Here is a 17012-nt window from a genome sequence, read left to right on the forward strand (position 1 = left end):
GAGGCGTATACTTTCAGAGTTACTGCATATGGTTCTCATGTGTAAGCTTTTTCACATTTCATTTTACTGATCATAGCTTTCTCCTTGTGAATTTTCATTTGCTCAGGCTCACCTTCTCAGTAAGGCTCACTGTGAAGGTACTGCCAGCTACCCCCATGTCCCCAGCATTCCCTTACCCTGCTCTTTGTCCCTATCGTGGTACTTCCCATCCTTGACATCTTATATTGTTTTACTTTCATGTTGTATTTATGGCTTATTGCCCATGTCCTTCTGCTAGAATATAATTTTCATAAGGGCAGGGATCTTCATTTCAGTTACTCGTTTATCCCAAGTGCTTCAAACAGTGCTTCTACATAATGGAAATCAGTGATTATTTGTTGCATCAATGTGAATTTTACTGATATTCTATGTCCATGTTTTCTCTTGCCTTTTTTTCCTACTCTTTGTGTTTTCCTTTTCATAGTAGTTGACAGAGAATTCTACCCCAAACTATTCACTTCTTTCCTAACTTGTATTTTACTTCACTCTTCAGTCTCAGCTGCACTGCAGTAAAATCTTATATACATAGCCTGCTATCCCTTCTGAGGGTCTTACTGGTTGGTATATATCATATTGCTATTACTGCCTGAGAAGGCCTGAAATGATGTCCAAAGAACACAGCGTTGCCCCTGGAATGTCTGAGACTTACAGGCCAGGTAAATAGAAATGCCTGGATCACATTTATTGGAAAGCTCTTCCATATATTGGTCATTTTATCTGGGTATTAGTTGTTTTTTCTCTAGGGTAATAGGCCATGGTTTTTTATTTTATTTTTAATTTTTTTAAATAATAAATTTATTTTTATTGGTGTTCAATTTGCCAACATACAGAATAACACCCATTGCTCATCCCGTCACGTGCCCCCCTCAGTGCCCGCCACCCAGTCACCCCCACCCCCCACCCTCCTCCCCTTCCACCACCCCTAGTTCGTTTCCCAGAGTTAGGAGTCTTCCATGTTCTGTCTCCCTTTCTGCTATTTCCTACCCATTTCTTCTCCCTTCCCCTCTATTCCCTTTCACTATTATTTATATTCTCCAAATGAATGAGTCCATATAATGTTTGTCCTTCTCCGATTGACTTATTTCACTCAGCATAATACCCTCCAGTTCCATCCACATCGAAGCAAATGGTGGGTATTTGTCATTTCTAATGGCTAAGTAATATTCCATTGTATACATAGACCACAGCTTCTTTATTCATTCATCTTTCGATGGACACTGAGGCTCCTTCCACAGTTTGGCTATTGTGGACATTGCTGCTAGAAACATCGGGGTGCAGGTGTCCCGGCATTTCATTGCATCTGTATCTTTGGGGTAAATCCCCAGCAGTGCAATTGCTGGGTCATAGGGCAGGTCTATTTTTAAGGAACCTTTGAGAAACCTCCACACAGTTTTCCGGAGTGGCTGCACCATTTCACATTCCCACCAACAGTGTAAGAGGGTTCCCTTTTCTCCGCATCCTCTCCAACATTTGTTGTTTCCTGCCTTGTTAATTTTCCCCATTCTCACTGGTGTGAGGTGGTATCTCATTGTGGTTTTGATTTGTATTTCCCTGATGGCAAGTGATGCGGAGCATTTTCTCATGTGCTTGTTGGCCATGTCTATGTCTTCCTCTGTGAGATTTCTCTTCATGTCTTTTGCCCATTTCATGATTGGATTGTTTGTTTCTTTGCTGTTGAGTTTAATAAGTTCTTTATAGATCTTGGAAACTAGCCCTTTATCTGATATGTCATTTGCAAATATCTTCTCCCATTCTGTAGGTTGTCTTTTAGTTTTGTTGACTGTATCCTTTGCTGTGCAAAAGCTTCTTATCTTGATGAAGTCCCAATAGTTCATTTTTGCTTTTGTTTCTTTTGCCTTCGTGGATGTATCTTGCAAGAAGTTGCTGTGGCCGAGTTCAAAAAGGGTGTTGCCTGTGTTCTCCTCTAGGATTTTGATGGAATCTTGTCTCACATTTAGATCTTTCATCCATTTTGAGTTTATCTTTATGTATGGTGTAAGAGAGTGGTCTAGTTTCATTCTTCTGCATGTGGATGTCCAATTTTCCCAGCACCATTTATTGAAGAGGCTGTCTTTCTTCCAGTGGATAGTCTAGTAATAAACCTAACCAAAGAGGTAAAGGATCTATACCCTAAAAACTATAGAACGCTTCTGAAAGAAATTGAGGAAGACACAAAGAGATGGAAAAATATTCCATGCTCATGGATTGGCAGAATTAATATTGTGAAAATGTCAATGTTATCCAGGGCAATTTACACGTTTAATGCAATCCCTATCAAAATACCATGGACTTTCTTCAGAGAGTTAGAACAAATTATTTTAAGATTTGTGTGGAATCAGAAAAGACCCCGAATAGCCAAGGGAACTTAAAAAAAAAACAAAAAAAAACACAACCCATATCTGGGGGCATCACAATGCCAGATTTCAGGTTGTACTAAAGCTGTGGTCATCAAGACAGTGTGGTACTGGCACAAAAACAGACACATAGATCAATGGAACAGAATAGAGAATCCAGAAGTGGACCCTCAACTTTATGGTCAACTAATATTCGACAAAGGAGGAAAGACTATCCACTGGAAGAAAGACAGCCTCTTCCATCGCTTTTTAAAAGCAGTTTTCTGACATCACAAATTCCTTTGTAGAGCTAATATTCCACCTCAGGATAGAATTCAAGACTAATACTATTTGGCTTACACTCTGCCCTTTTTCTTACTACACTGAATAGATGAGCAGGCCTAGCAGTAGTTTAAGTTCATCTAAAGGTCTATAAATTTTATTCAGATATTTTTGGGGTCAGCAAAACCCAAAGTGTGGTTTACTCAAGTTCTTTTACCCCTAATCCTTAAATCCATAGATATTTCAAAGTAAACTTCATTCATATGTTTCCCATTCATTTGCCCTTAGTTCTTTATAGTTGAGAGAGAGGTAGGGCTAGACCCGAAGGTGTTGTCTTAGGAACTGGCTTCCTTCTTCATTACCACAAACAGATCATTCATTAGCCACAGACCCAACTCCTTGGCAGAAGTCCATCTTGCTATCCTTTCCAGTTCTCTTTTAATTGAAGCTCCAACCTCAGCAAGCATCAGTGATAGCTGCCAAAGAAAGTGAAGTGGAAAAACAAAGCTGCATTTCCGATCATAGAGGCACAGAATCCTAGCATCTTAAAACTTGGGAAGTGTTTCTAAAGACCATCTGTTCCATACACCATGATATCTCAATTCTCTGAACAATATCTTGGCAAATTCCCTTTCAAGTCTCTACCTGAGCATCTCCAATGATGGAGCTTCAACAGTGGACCAAAATCATGGAGTTTCCAGCTCAGGGAAGACTCTCTTAAGGAACTGAACCTTCTGTTTTTCCCTCCAGTTCAAATCTGCCCAGTCCATTCATCCATTCTGCAGGATTCAAATACTAGCTGTCTTTGTTCTCTTCATGTTCTCTTCTGAGAGGATCTCACGCTTCCCCATAATTTCTGTTATATGGGCCATTCCAAGTCTGTACTTCCTGGTCTAACTTCCAAGGAGCATTGTACTCAGCATTTGAGGCAAGTGCCTTGAGATGAACATACTGAAACAAATTCATATATTAACCCCTCCTCTCATCTTGTTACCCATCTCATGTTGCCACTTTCGTAATGGCAGAAGTGTCTAAAAGCTCCTCTTGCTACCACATCCCTCACAGTTAGCTGACGAGTCCTAATAGAGTCCTAGTCCCCTCCAAAGTAGCTCCCAAAGCTGCGCCAGCCTCCTCATCTCCACCATCCTGGCTTTAGTTCAAGGCTTCATCATCTTCCAAATGAACTGAGGCAATAGGCTCATCTCTTATGTCCCTGCCTCCTACTCCCTCCTCACCAGAACTTTCTCCTCATTGCTGCCTCTCTTACCTATCAAGAAGAGCTAAAGTTCTGATGGTTCCTTGCTACATTCCTTTCTCAAACACCACCTGTGAATGAAGTGGTCCTGAATCTCCTAGACATCTGAGCAGGTCCCTTCTCCCTGCACTCAGAACTCTTTGTCCTAACACCTATGATTTCACTTATCACATTGTTTGATTATTATTTATTTATTTAGTAGTTATTACCCTAATGGGCTATGAGGCCATAAAGGGCAGCAAATGTTGCTTTTTTTCTTTCATTTTTTCCTCCAGAACCTAGCATACTCTCTGGCATTATTGCACACTCTATAAACATTTACTGAGAACATGGTATACAGGCCCTTTACCATCATGCTTGGTCTCCTCTACCTAGGCTTCAGCTTGTCTAGATTTGTTTTTACAGTTTCATATGATTTGACAAGAGCACAGCAGAGCAATTTAGCCATCGCTATTGGCTTATTAGCATTGTCCGAGCTCCATTAACTCTTGCATATAGTGTTTACCTGACCAGTGTGTGGTTTAGCTAAGATTTGAAGTTGTTGTTATTTTGGTTTTTTATATATATATACAAAATAGGATCCTTAGGTGCATCCCTAGTGAATTCCATCTTGTTAAGCTCAATTCAAATATATCGTGGGCTCTGGGGAGGCTACAGTACTATGATTATAAGGATAGTTAAATGGATATTTTGGAATTTAATAAAATGACTGATTTATAAAACTCCATTTTGAATTGAGGTGCCTAAGTTTGTGCCATTGAGTTGAGCTTCTTTGGAGGCCAGGGCTGTGAATAAAGTCAGTAACAAAATAACTGATTTTTCAGAGCAGTAAATTTTAAACACCTTGTAATCATCTGCAGAGAGGATGGTTCATTCCTGAGGTCAAGACAAGTATTAGATAAAAATGATATATGTGGTAGCAGAAGGGAAGAGCAGACAGCAGTATTGGCCACTGAAAATTATCACCGAATCCAGGGATGGAGAAATAGGAAATTAATGCAATACATATAGTGAAGAGAGAGTTCTCGGACAAGGGATCTGGTAAGGGAAAGGGTTATAAAATGATATGGGCAACAGGTGGATGGTAGGCTTGGGGACAAAACTCACCTAGGAAGGGTAGGTATTGATGTTTCCCAATTTGGCTGGATTCTAGCTATCTAGAGATCCCGAGGGGTCATTGTGTTGATCACATTTAGATAAAATGGGGAAAGAAACTTTTCTGGGAGTCCAGAATCATTGTCCCAAATCCTTATTTTCACACCAGATCATGAAGATGATAAGAATCCTCATCTTGTCCACATGCTCCTTTACCTGAGTCATATTGAAAAGTGAAGAAAGAAAAGCAAGGAAAGATTGTGGCAACACACCAGGAAATGCTCAACTCAACTTTTTCTTTTTTTCTATTTGAATCTGAACCTAAACTACCAAATTTGTCTCCAAACTGCCTAGTCCTTTACGAATACTGGTTAACTTCCCTGAGCCTAATTGTGGTTAAGATGGGGCTTCCCCAGGACTGAGTGTCCACCCAGCCCTCAGTTCTCTGTCAAAACCCTCCTCCTCCAAGACCACTCATGCATCGACTCTCCCTTATATCACAGAAGTGACCACCCCTCTTTTATGAGCCTCTACCCCATATATATATATATATATATGCTGGCTTTCAAGTGTGCAGCATGATAACTTGTCCAGGCTTGCACAGCTAGCCAATGTCCCAGCTGGGAGTAGGGTACTAGGCTAACGGACCCCATCACACTTACCGTACCTAGAACCTCTCTCTATGGAGCTTTGTTAACATGTAGTGTATAGATGCCTTTAAGCATGAATTGTCATTAATATTTTGCAAACATATTTCAAGACATTTTAGAGTGATAAACATTCCTGGCATTTTAGATTATTTTCCTTTTCTTCAAAGCAGGAGTGACTTTTTCCTATTGTTTTACCATATCCATATTCAGAGAATGAGCTTGCCCTTAACGATCTAATTAAGGTGTTTTAACATAGTTGCAAGGATTAGCCCTGGTGGATGGAAATATTTCCCCTTAAGGCAACTCCTTTCATCCTTATCAAATACATTAATTCATGTGACCTGGTAATATATCAAATTATCTTATATGTACAAATGCTACTCCTCACACTGCTACTATCTATATGTGTTAGGATAAAAAGACTGATGTTAGTAAACATCCTTTTCTATATCTGCTCTGCTGCCACACACAATAGAGTGTCTTTTTTGTTCCATTCTCTTTCTCATACCAGGTTAACCCCCAAAGCCACTCTGTTTCTGTATGCAGTTCTTCTAGTAGATGAAGACATGTGAGCCACCTCAAAAGGGCAGCTGAGTCAAATGACCTCTCAAGCTTTTTCTGGTTCTATCATTCTATGAAAAGGGTTTAGTGTAAGTAATTTAAGAGGTTAGTCAGAAAAAAATTCTCTGTTCAATGGTCTTTTGAAATTTCTCTACTGAATTCCACTAGTGAGGAACTTACAGCTTGTTGCAGGAATTCCTGAGATTGACTGTGGAAGTACATAGCACAGTACCTGCCACATAATAGGTTCAATAAACAGAAGTCCCTTCAAATAGGATAGGATAGGAATCTTATGGAAAATATACGATAAAGTTTCCTTATAGCTAATGATTTTAACTTATTATCATATAATAGGTAAGAAGCTAGTGTCAAACTCTGTCTAAAGCTTCAAGGAAAAATGTTTGGGTGGAAATCTATATTTTTAGCAACATCAAATTTGTATATACTCCTCACATAAAAAGCTAATGAAATTCCTTAAAAGTTTATATTAAAGGTAAGATATTTATCCTTGGACATAGGATTCAGATCTCTCTTATTTATTTTTAAGCATTTCCCCCTCACTTGCATCTACTGTAAAGAACTTTGCTTAAGCTCAGAATTTGACTGCTAATATTCACACATATGGCAAATACGAACTAATCAGACCACAGATATTTTGCTGCATTCCATGGTGTCTCATTTATTTGTTTAATTTGCAGCTATAGCAACTAGATTCCACCACTGTAGGCTTTTACACAGACCTACAGTCTGATCAGCTTGGTTGAAGTTTGGCACTCAGCACCATGCTCAATTGAAGACATATGCGCAAACTCACCACATTTTTTAACCTGGTTTTCACACTGGGTAGATTTTAATATTTGCATAAAAATATGAAAAGCAAACTTCTGCAAGGATAGTAGGCAATGAAAAGATGTTGTGACCTTCTTCTCTATAACATTTCAAATCTGAAAGTTTTTTTGGCATGCTTTTCAAAAGCCCATCTGACTTTGAAGCAGGCTGCCTCTCCACAGAAGGCTGACTCCAGCAATGACTAATGGGTTGACCTGGTGCCATGCTAGTGCTGCTCCACGCATGCTGCTCTGCACAAGACGAGCATTTGGAAATGACCTTGAAAGGGAGTGTTGCCAAGTTAATGAATTATGGGCCTTCAAGGAGTGCCATTTCACAAGCGATTTCCAGAAGGGTCTCTGCAGCATTGTCAAAACTTGGCTCCTTCATTGGGTATTGCTTTACCATGAGTGTTTAACACACACAAAGAATGATGCTCCCTCTTGATTTTATGAGTTGCACTTTGTAACAGGTTGGAAAAATTAGGTAATGGTGAAAATTGGCATCCTGATGTGGTTTCCCTTAGGTGTTTTTGTTTCAAACATTCTCTGGAGGAAAGGAAGATGCTCAAAGGGTCCAAGTGTAAATAAGGACATGGGAGTTTAAAATGAAGGGTAAGCTGAGGGGCGCCTGGGTAGCTCAGTCAGTTAAGTGACTTTTGATTTTGGCCCAGGTCATAATCTCAGGTCATGAGATTCGGGCTCTGCCCTCAGCAGGGAGTTGGCTTGAGATTCTCCCTCTGTCCCTCCACACTCCTTCTAAAACATATATGTACATCTTAAAAAAAAAAAAATGGAAGAGTGGGACACCTGGGTGGCTCAGTGGTTGAGCGTCTGCATTCGGTTTAGGGCACGATCCTGGGGTCCTAGGATCAAGTCTTGCATTGGACTCCCCATAGGAAGCCTGCTTCTTCCTCTGCCTATGTCTCTGCCTCTCTCCCTCTCCCTCTCTCTCTGTCTCTCATGAATAAATAAAAGAAATATTTTTCAAAAGATGAAGAGTAAGCCACAGGTGGGCGTGAAGATGGTGTTAGTGGGTAAAGAAAAGATGGTAGGAAGAGTACCTCTCCGTATGCAGTTTACTGCCCAGTTGATATGATTCCTACTCACCAGATTTAGGCTCTAGGAGGAGAACGTTCCTTTATCTTGGTAGACACACCCATGTAGTAGTCTGTTGTCGTTTAAAAATGTTCATCGGCGTTGACATCAGCTGTTGCTATATGGCTTTCCATTTTAGTGACTGATGTATTTCTGTTGGTGCACAGTGTCTTTTTTTGATTGTGCTTCTCATGCTGGTGAAGTTGGCTGACATTTCAGGATCTGGATGATGAAGCTATGCTTTAACCTTATTTGGAAGTCAGAGATCAGGCTCCTGGATTCATATGATTAGGAAAGATCCTCCTCGTGTTCTGTCATGTGACTTCGCTTCTACAATCACAGGTAGCAGAGACAGTCCAAGGTCGGGGCAGTCAAGGTGGGATGTTGGAAGAACAGTGAGGAACAAGTCATATTCATTCATTTTTAAATCATTATCTTCCTTCTTCATTTGTTTGCTCTCAGATTTTTATACGAAATTAGATTAGATACTTCTTAAAAAAAAAGATTCAACCATTAGAACTCTCTGACGAGATTGTTAAAGACTGCTGGCCATTCTTATTTTTAAAATGCTGATAATCTTCACTAAGTAATCCTGAGAAACAAACATCTATAAGATGAAGACAACATAACTGTCAAAGGCAACTTCCCAGAACATTCCTTTTTACTTCATCTGAGATTTTTTTTTCAATAAGTAATTTGATATTTCTGTAAGTTTAAACTGGAATCACTAAAGTAAAGGCATTTTTCCCTTATAAGCTCAAGCCTTCCAGACTCATCATTTTGTAGAATTATAGAAGTAAGCCATGAAACTAAACTAAAAGTCTAAATTACAGAATATAGTTGTAAAACTTTTCACATTTTACGTAGCAACTTACATTAAAACCAGTAACATTTTTGCAAAACAGGCTTTGTATGCAACAATTTGTATTGAAATACAGCTTGGTGATTTTTCATTAGATATTGCTTAGGGTTATATGCTAAAGTATTCATTTGTGATTTTTTTTTTCCCTCAATTGCTTGTGTGTGGTAAGTTTGATTGAAAAGTTCTGACATAGGAAACTCAGAAAGATATCATTATCTTACCCTATTTTCTTTATCTATTTTTAGGTGATTTGCTCTAAATTGCAGTACTACACTTTTTTTTTCACTTTTAAATGTTTTTATTGAAGAGCACATTTTCCAAAATAATCCTCATCCCTAGCTTAGAGCCCCATCATATTAATATGACTGATTGTTGTTAGTCTATTTCCTAAAGCACTAATCAATTGCTTAAATAAAGAAGGGATGAAAAAGAGATAAAGAGATCAAAGAAGGGTGACAAAAATAGGCAAATGCAGTGGGGAGCATCAGCCATAAGGAACATCAGGATTTCTGGTACTAAATATCATAGACCACAGTTCACAGAAACCAAGAGACAGAATGAAAAAAGAAGGCCCAGGCTGATAAGCTTCTGACGCCCTGAGAATCCTTGTGTCCTTGCATCCCACTGACTTTGGCACTCAGCGCTGCCTTTCTCTTACTGATGATATTTTTCTTTTATCTTTTCAGTAAACATTTTAGATAACAAAGAAGTAGGGAGCTTATCATGATTCAATACCATCAGACAATACCTTCACCTTTAAACTATATTCACAGTCTCACCAGCCTATTTTGTAGAATCATGTGAGATTATTTATATGTATGTGAAAAGAATGTAAAGTGTTTTCTTATAAAAAAAAAAAACTTCATTGTGCATCCCTGCACTGCTCCTTCCAATTAAACAGGAGCCTTCTTTCCAAAGCCCTAGGTAGGGAGTTTCCCAATCTTTATTTTAACATGATGGCACTTTGCCCTCTGCTTCCTTGTCTTATTGTTATAAAATATCTCTCAAATATTGTCTGTGCACCTTTATACATATTTATACTAGCACACATGGTTGAAAGAAATATGATCTTGTATTATTCAGGGTTCTTCAGAGAAACACAATCAGTAGGATATGTGTGTGTGCACACGCACATGCATGCACATATGTGTCTGTTTGTATATACATATAAGGAATTGGCTCATGTGATTTTTAGGGCTGAAAAGCACTGAGATCTGTAGTTGATAAGCTGAAGATGCAGGAGAGCTGATGGTGCAGCTTCCATTCAAACTCAAAGGGCTGAGAAGCAGGAAAGCTGATGGCAGATGTTCTAGTCGAAGCCTGAGTCTAAGGGCAGGAGACGACCCCTAGATTGAAGATAGAGAGTAGATTCTTCCTTCTTCATCCTGTGATTCTATTTAGGCTGTCAGTGAATTGGATGATGCCCACTTCCACTGGGGAGGCCAATCTGCTTTACTCAGCCTACTGATTCAAATGTTAATCTCATCCAGAAACACCCTCACAGACACACCCAGAATAATGTTTAACCAAATACCTGGGCATCCTGTGGCCCAGTAGAGTTGACACATAAAATTGACCTTTACAGATTCCCCCTTAAAAACTCCTCTCTTCCTTTAAAAGTCAACCTCCATTTGTTAGAGTCTGAATAATGCTGTTCCATTTCCACTAAAGTTACACTAAGGTTGATCAACCCTGATTGGCCCAAGTCTCATGCTCAGAGGTTCTGATGGTTTCAACCCAGGATTGGACCTGTACACCATCTGTATTCTTCATCATACTTGCCCACATGGTTGGGGAAGCACAGCCTAGTCTGAGAATCCTTGAATTCATTAGTCTATAGGCTTCCTTGGGGTTCAATGAAAGTGGTTAATTGGGGCAGCCCTGGTGGCTCTTTGGTTTAGCCCACCTTCAGCCCAGGGTGGGATCCTGGAGACCCAGGATCAAGTCCCACATCAGACTCCTTGCATGGAGCCTGCTTCTCCCTCTGCCTGTGTCTCTACCTTTCTCTCTCTCTCTTTCTCTATGTCTCTCATGCATAAATAAATAAAATCTTTAAAAAAAAAAAGTGGTTAATGGAAGAACACAAAGAGGGAAATAACCCTGGCAATGGCTGGAGCTGAGCTAAGTGGAGGATGTGGCAAAGAGACAGACCCAGGCCAACGTACATTACCAGGCTGACTTAACCATTAAGGGGCTGCTTACAAGATGGCATCTCTGCTTCTTTTTCAACTGGGACAAAATACTGGCGCCATCCCAAATTCTAGGAAAAAGAGTCAATATTAACATTTCTTAAAAGATTAAAAGCATAATACATGTGTCAATTATCATTAATCCTTAAAAATATTTATGGAGTTAAATGTTCTGTAACTAATTAGAGGTGGCAGTTAACAGGGCATATGGGTTTCCTCTGAGTTATATGAAACAAAATATAAATCTTTTTATATAACTCTATTTCCTACAGAAAGGATTTTTGCTTATCAGTGGGATTTTTAAAGTTTTATTTTATTTTCTTGGATTTCATTCCTTTTCCATAAACTCTATAAGCAGAATTACAATGAGGTGAGTCACAGTCTTAACACTTTTTTGGAGCTTCTTCTGCCAATGCAGCTTGGAATACAGGGACTTTTTTTTTTTTAAACTGTGTTTGGGAAACACAAGGAGGGGAGGGAAGGGATGGGTGGGAGGCAGGGAGGGAAGAAGGAAGGAAAAAAAGAGACTTCAGATTTTACTTAGATTACATTTTTAAAAAATTAATGACATTATAAAGATAAATCTTTCATAGTATCTCATCAGTGTGTTGTAGACAACTCTGAAGTACACGTGGTTTGGGTTTTAAAAGTCCATTCATGAGCTAGTCATTTGGAACTGAGAACATATTTTACCACAAAAATTTTGTTATATAAGTGGTAATTAATTTTCGAAGCTAGCTCGTAATCTGTCCTCATTCTGTTTTGAAACTGAATGGTTGTGCATTTTCAGTGATAAATACACTATACTGTTGAAAATTTGTAGATCAAAAGAACATAAAAGCAATAAAATCCATTTTTGAGTCATTTAAAACTTTTCACTTGCTGGTGCTGGAGAGAAAGCAGATTTAATCTAAGGAGTCTGTGAATGTTCAGAACATCTAATGTTGATATTTGAGAGCGCTAGTCAAAGGAACAGCAACCATTCTCCCTGGAGAGTCTCTAAAGCCACATATATGCTTTAAGCTGATCACCAAAAAGCAACACTCTTAGACCATATTAGTAAGTCCTCAATAAAAAAGTCTTCTTTCCTTCCTACAACAAATACTGATGCCACAGGTACTATGTGTGATATGCTCCTTACCACTTATGCTAGGCGGAAACTGTCAGAACCCCACTCCTCGTGGAGCTTATAATCTAGTGGGGGAGGTAATGAAATAATTGTATAAGTAGATGACCTGTGATTCATCTATTTTTATGAAATATTACAATACAAATATTAAAATCCATACATCTGCACAAGGAATAATGAAGATCTGTATAGGATACACCTGGGGATGGGAAGGCAAAATCCTTATTAAATACCTGGCATGGGCCAGCTACTTCTACTGCCTCATTTTATCTTTGGAGTGACCCTGAGGAGTAGGGACTATTATCACCATCTCACAGATGAGGAGCTGAGACTCAGAAATTAAAAATGTGTCTGAGATGGTCTAACACTCTGCAGCAGAACCTGAGTACAAGTCAAGCTGATATTACTCCAGGCATTTTCTGCCAGTCTGACCTGCCCGTTTTACAAAATCACTCTGGAGATATAGCCTATTAGTTTACTCAGTATTTTTTATGTAAGTATCTATGCAGTAATCTCCTAGAATTTAATAGTGAAAACAATGTTGTATCTCCTGATGCTGGCATGTTCCTTTTTGTTAATGCGAGCTTCCACTTCTCCTCTGATGCCACATTTAGTGTACTCCGTAGATCCTCACCATAAAGAAGGGACATCGATTGGAAATGCAGAAAAATTTTTTGAAGCAACACTTCATTCTAATACACACATAAATTTAAACCTCTCTTTTTCAGACCTAGATGTGAGACTCAAAACCATAAAAATCCTAGAAGAGAGGACAGGCAGTAACCTCTTTGACATTAGTCTTAGCCCCTTTTTTCTAGATATGGCTCCTAAGGCAAGGGAAACAAAAGCAAAAATAAATTACCAGACTACATCAAAATAAGAAGCTTCTGCACATGGGGTTCCTGGCTGGATCAATCAGTTAAGCATCTGCCTTCAGCTCAGGTCATGATTCCAGGGTCCTGGGATAGAGCCCTGCATTGGGCTCCCTGCTCCATGAGGAGCCTGCTTCTCCCTTTCTCTCCCTCTACCTGCAGCTCCCCCTGCATGTTCTCTCTCTCTCTCTTTGTCAAATAAATAAAATCTTAAAAAAATAAAAATAAAAAGCTTCTGCACAGCAAAGAAAACGATAAAAAAAAAAAAACTAAAAGACAACCTACTGAATGGGAGAAGATATTTGCAAATGGCATATAAAATAAAGGGTTAGCATCTAGGACATATAAAGAACTTAAAAAACTCAACATCCCCCCGAAAAAGTAATCCAATTAAAAATGGCAGAAGGCATGAACAGACATTTATCCAAAAAAAGACATCCAGATGACCAACAAACACATGAAAAGATGTTCATCATCACTAACCATCAGGGAAATACATATCAAAACTACAGTGAGATCTCACCTCACACCTGTCAGAATGGCTAAAATCAACAACACAAAAATAACAGGTATTAGCGAGGATGTGGTGAAAAAGGAACCCTCATGCACTTTTGGTGGGAATGCAAACTGGTGCAGTCACTGTGGAAAACAGTATAATGGTTCCTAAAAAAGTTAAAAATAGAACCACTCTATGACCTAGCAATTGCACTACTGAATATTTACCCAAAGAATTCAAAACACTAATTCAAACGGATACATGCACCCCTATGTTTATAGCAACATTATTTACGATAACCAAGATATGGAAGCAACCCAAGTGTCCATTGATTGATGAATGGATAAAGAAGAAGTGGTATATACATACACTGGAATATTATTCAGCCATAAAAATGAAATCTTGCCATTTACAAAGACATGAATGGAGAATGCCGTATGATTTCATTCATGTGTGGAATTTAAGAAACAAAACAAATGAGCAAAGGGGAAAAAAAGAGAGAGAAAGAGACAAACCAAGAAAAAAAACTCTTGATTATAGAGAACTGATGCTTACCAGAGGGGGAAATGGGGGGGGGGGGGAATGAAATAGATGATGGGGATTAAAGAGGGTACTTGTTATGAGCACCTGGTGATGTACAGAACTACTGAATTACTATATTGTATACCTGAAATTAGTAGAGCACTGTACTTTAACTAACTGGAATTAAAAACTTTTTAAAAATTAAAAATAAGCCCATTTTTTTTTTGTTTGCTTTTCAGTTTTTGGAAAGGGATTTCTCTCAAGGCCAGCCTATTTTATGGGCCATCTTTTTTGTTGCTAAATGTGATGTACTTTTTCATATGTCATTTTCTCCAGAGGGCTCACTGAAACATTTGGAACCTCATGCTGGCAATGTCTCCTTTCTGTGAGGTTTATACTATCACTTATTTTAAAATTCCATCTGTGGGATTTTTTTTGGACATTTTTGGATGTTAGGATGTCTGTTGTAACTTGATCAGGACTCCCTGAAGACTCCTGTCCCATGTGGAAAGGAACTAAGTCAGAATAGATGTGATCCCTCTTACCTCATGCCAGTGTTGCTGTGACTGAGCATGTCTCTTGAATTGTTTGGTTAAACAGGGACTTCTGGTGTCTGCCACAGCATAGACCCTATTGCAGCTGGACAAGAAGCAGTGACTGCCTGAGACCCAGGACAGATACGGGCAGCTCCCTTCTCTCTCTGTACCTCTGTACCTCTGTACCTCTGTGCTCTGTGACTTCCTCTGTGGCCTGTGGTCTGCAGCAGGAAGAACAAGGACCCCCCCCCCCTCCATTTCCAGACTGGGAGATAGTGAAGGATGCTTGAGCTGAATCAAATGTTGACAGTTCTTCAGGCATTTCTGCCATAATATTGAAATTGAACACATTGGCCGAATAAAGTTGAAATTTAAAAAAAAAAAGCCAACTTATTTGTGGCTTCCAATATAGTTTTCTCTCCTTCTTTCCCACCATTTTTTTGGTCAGATTCTTCATTGTGTTGGTTTCCACCACCCTGGGCATTGATTGATGGTTTACTCAGTATAGCAATTCAGAAGTATAGGTCTGGTTATTTTAAAGAGGACAAAGAAGTCTATGGCTTTGCCTTTATATGTTAATTGTATCATCAGACTTACTACTTTTCTTTTCCTTACTAGGGATTTATTTCTTGTATTTCCTTCTGTTTACCATTCATAAGTGGAATATAAAGGACAATGCTCACAGCTAACATGCATTACATCCTCTTGCTTGCTGTGCTAAGCACTTTCTAGATATTGTCTTCTTAATCCTCACAACCCTATTATTACTCCCATTTCACAGAAGTAGAAACTCAGGATTAGAGGCTTTAGGCAGTTAAGGGGAAAGCAAGGAAATAACCTTCCTCATGGTGAGTTGGCAAGAGATAGAAGAAAAAAGTAGAGGAAGAGAAAGGATTATACAAGAGAAATAAATTGCTTCGGGTATGATCAGTAAAATGCAGAAGACTGGGAAGACTCACACGTGATTTATAAGGGAATTACCCTTCCCGCCCATCCCATGCTCTATTGACCATGAGGCTTTGAAGAGTCACATGCCAATGGCTATTCTTATTTATGAGGTGTAATCTCATGAGGACATCATAACTTTAGTGAAGGGGTTGTACTTAGAAATCTCTTTAACCCACCTAATTATTTGGAAAATTTCAAGTTATACAGTTTAATATATGGACAGAAACCTAAGTCTTTATTCTTCTGGGATGGCCCTTGCCCTGCCCCCAGCCTGCAGTAACTCCAGGATCCTAGTAGGGTCAAGACATGTGCTAGATCCCTCTACGTCTTGGCAGGTGACCCCCAGCTACTCCTAGTCATGACTTCTTCCAGGAGCAGCGCCCCAAGCTGTCCAGGCACATCTGTGACTCTCCAGAGTGTAAAGACAAAGAAATAGGATCCTCTCTGTCCATTCACGCTGGAAGAATAGATGCTCCATTGTGAATAGAACTATTGGGCCTCCCCAGGGAATGAGGAGAGTCACAGTAAGAGATTAATGCTTTTGCAGGTATTTGCCCTACATATATTTGCTTAACTCTCTTGTGCCTGGGACCACTCGGGGCACTGGTTTTGTTCCTCTAAAGAACAGCCGGTCAAGGGAGAGACCATTGAAGCTCCGAGAAGGGGTAGAAGAGGGAAGATTTCCAGGGACTACTTTTGGGGAGCTGAAGTTGAAAGTTTAGAGCAGATGTGATGATGTGGGGAACAGCTTCCATTCATGCTGAGTTTAGGGACTCAAAATAACTGGATTATCTGGGAGCAGAATAAAATATGAGGCATCCATGGAGGTGTGGTTAGAGAAGGAAGCAGGGAGTGAGATCTGCAAGAGCCCTATGTACCAAAAACTAGTTTAGGTTTTATCTTTCAGAAATGATAAATCATGGAAAAGGCTTGTGTGAGGAAGAAGGTCTGATTTACATGTTAGAGAGATGGGGAAAGGAAGGAAAGGCAGCCCAGGGGGAGGAAAGCAGAGGCAGGACAAACTTGCATATAGTGTGACCCTGCTGTGGAAGAGGTGCCAGGAGGTGACACTGGGTAGTCACTCAGGACCGAGCCAGAAGCTCCCAGTGTCCTGGCCAAGGAGATGGAACGTGATCCTACTAACTTTGGGGACTTGTTGAGGATTTTAAACAGAGGGAAAGTGGGATCAGGGAGTCATTTTAGAAGGCTTCCCACTTCAGGGTTGAGGGGAAGAAGCGACAGGGACAGCCTGGGTTTAGGAGGGAGGCATAGGCTGGGAATAGCGTCTTGGCTAGGGCATACACTAAAGAGAGAAGAC

At 39.6% G+C, this 17012-nt stretch overlaps 1 protein-coding gene across 16 annotated transcripts in view; it reads left to right on the forward strand.

Annotated features, from left to right (window-relative positions):
* Positions 1–17012, forward strand: part of AIG1 (androgen induced 1) — a 242083-nt gene that overhangs the window by 89591 nt on the left and 135480 nt on the right. Inside the window, exon 4 of one of the 16 annotated variants that reach the window (XM_077895475.1) lies at positions 14811–15139. The exons of 14 other annotated variants lie outside the window; for them this stretch is intronic. In XM_077895475.1, coding sequence (XP_077751601.1) covers positions 14811–14837 — 27 coding nt within the window. In that variant the 3' untranslated portion in view covers positions 14838–15139. Of the gene's footprint in view, positions 1–5173; positions 6729–14810; positions 15140–17012 lie in introns of those variants that run through there. One more of the 16 variants, XM_077895459.1, reaches the window with a different exon arrangement.

The sequence above is a fragment of the Canis aureus genome, chromosome 1 (assembly GCF_053574225.1).
Source record: "Canis aureus isolate CA01 chromosome 1, VMU_Caureus_v.1.0, whole genome shotgun sequence".
Taxonomy (NCBI): Eukaryota; Metazoa; Chordata; class Mammalia; order Carnivora; family Canidae; genus Canis; species Canis aureus.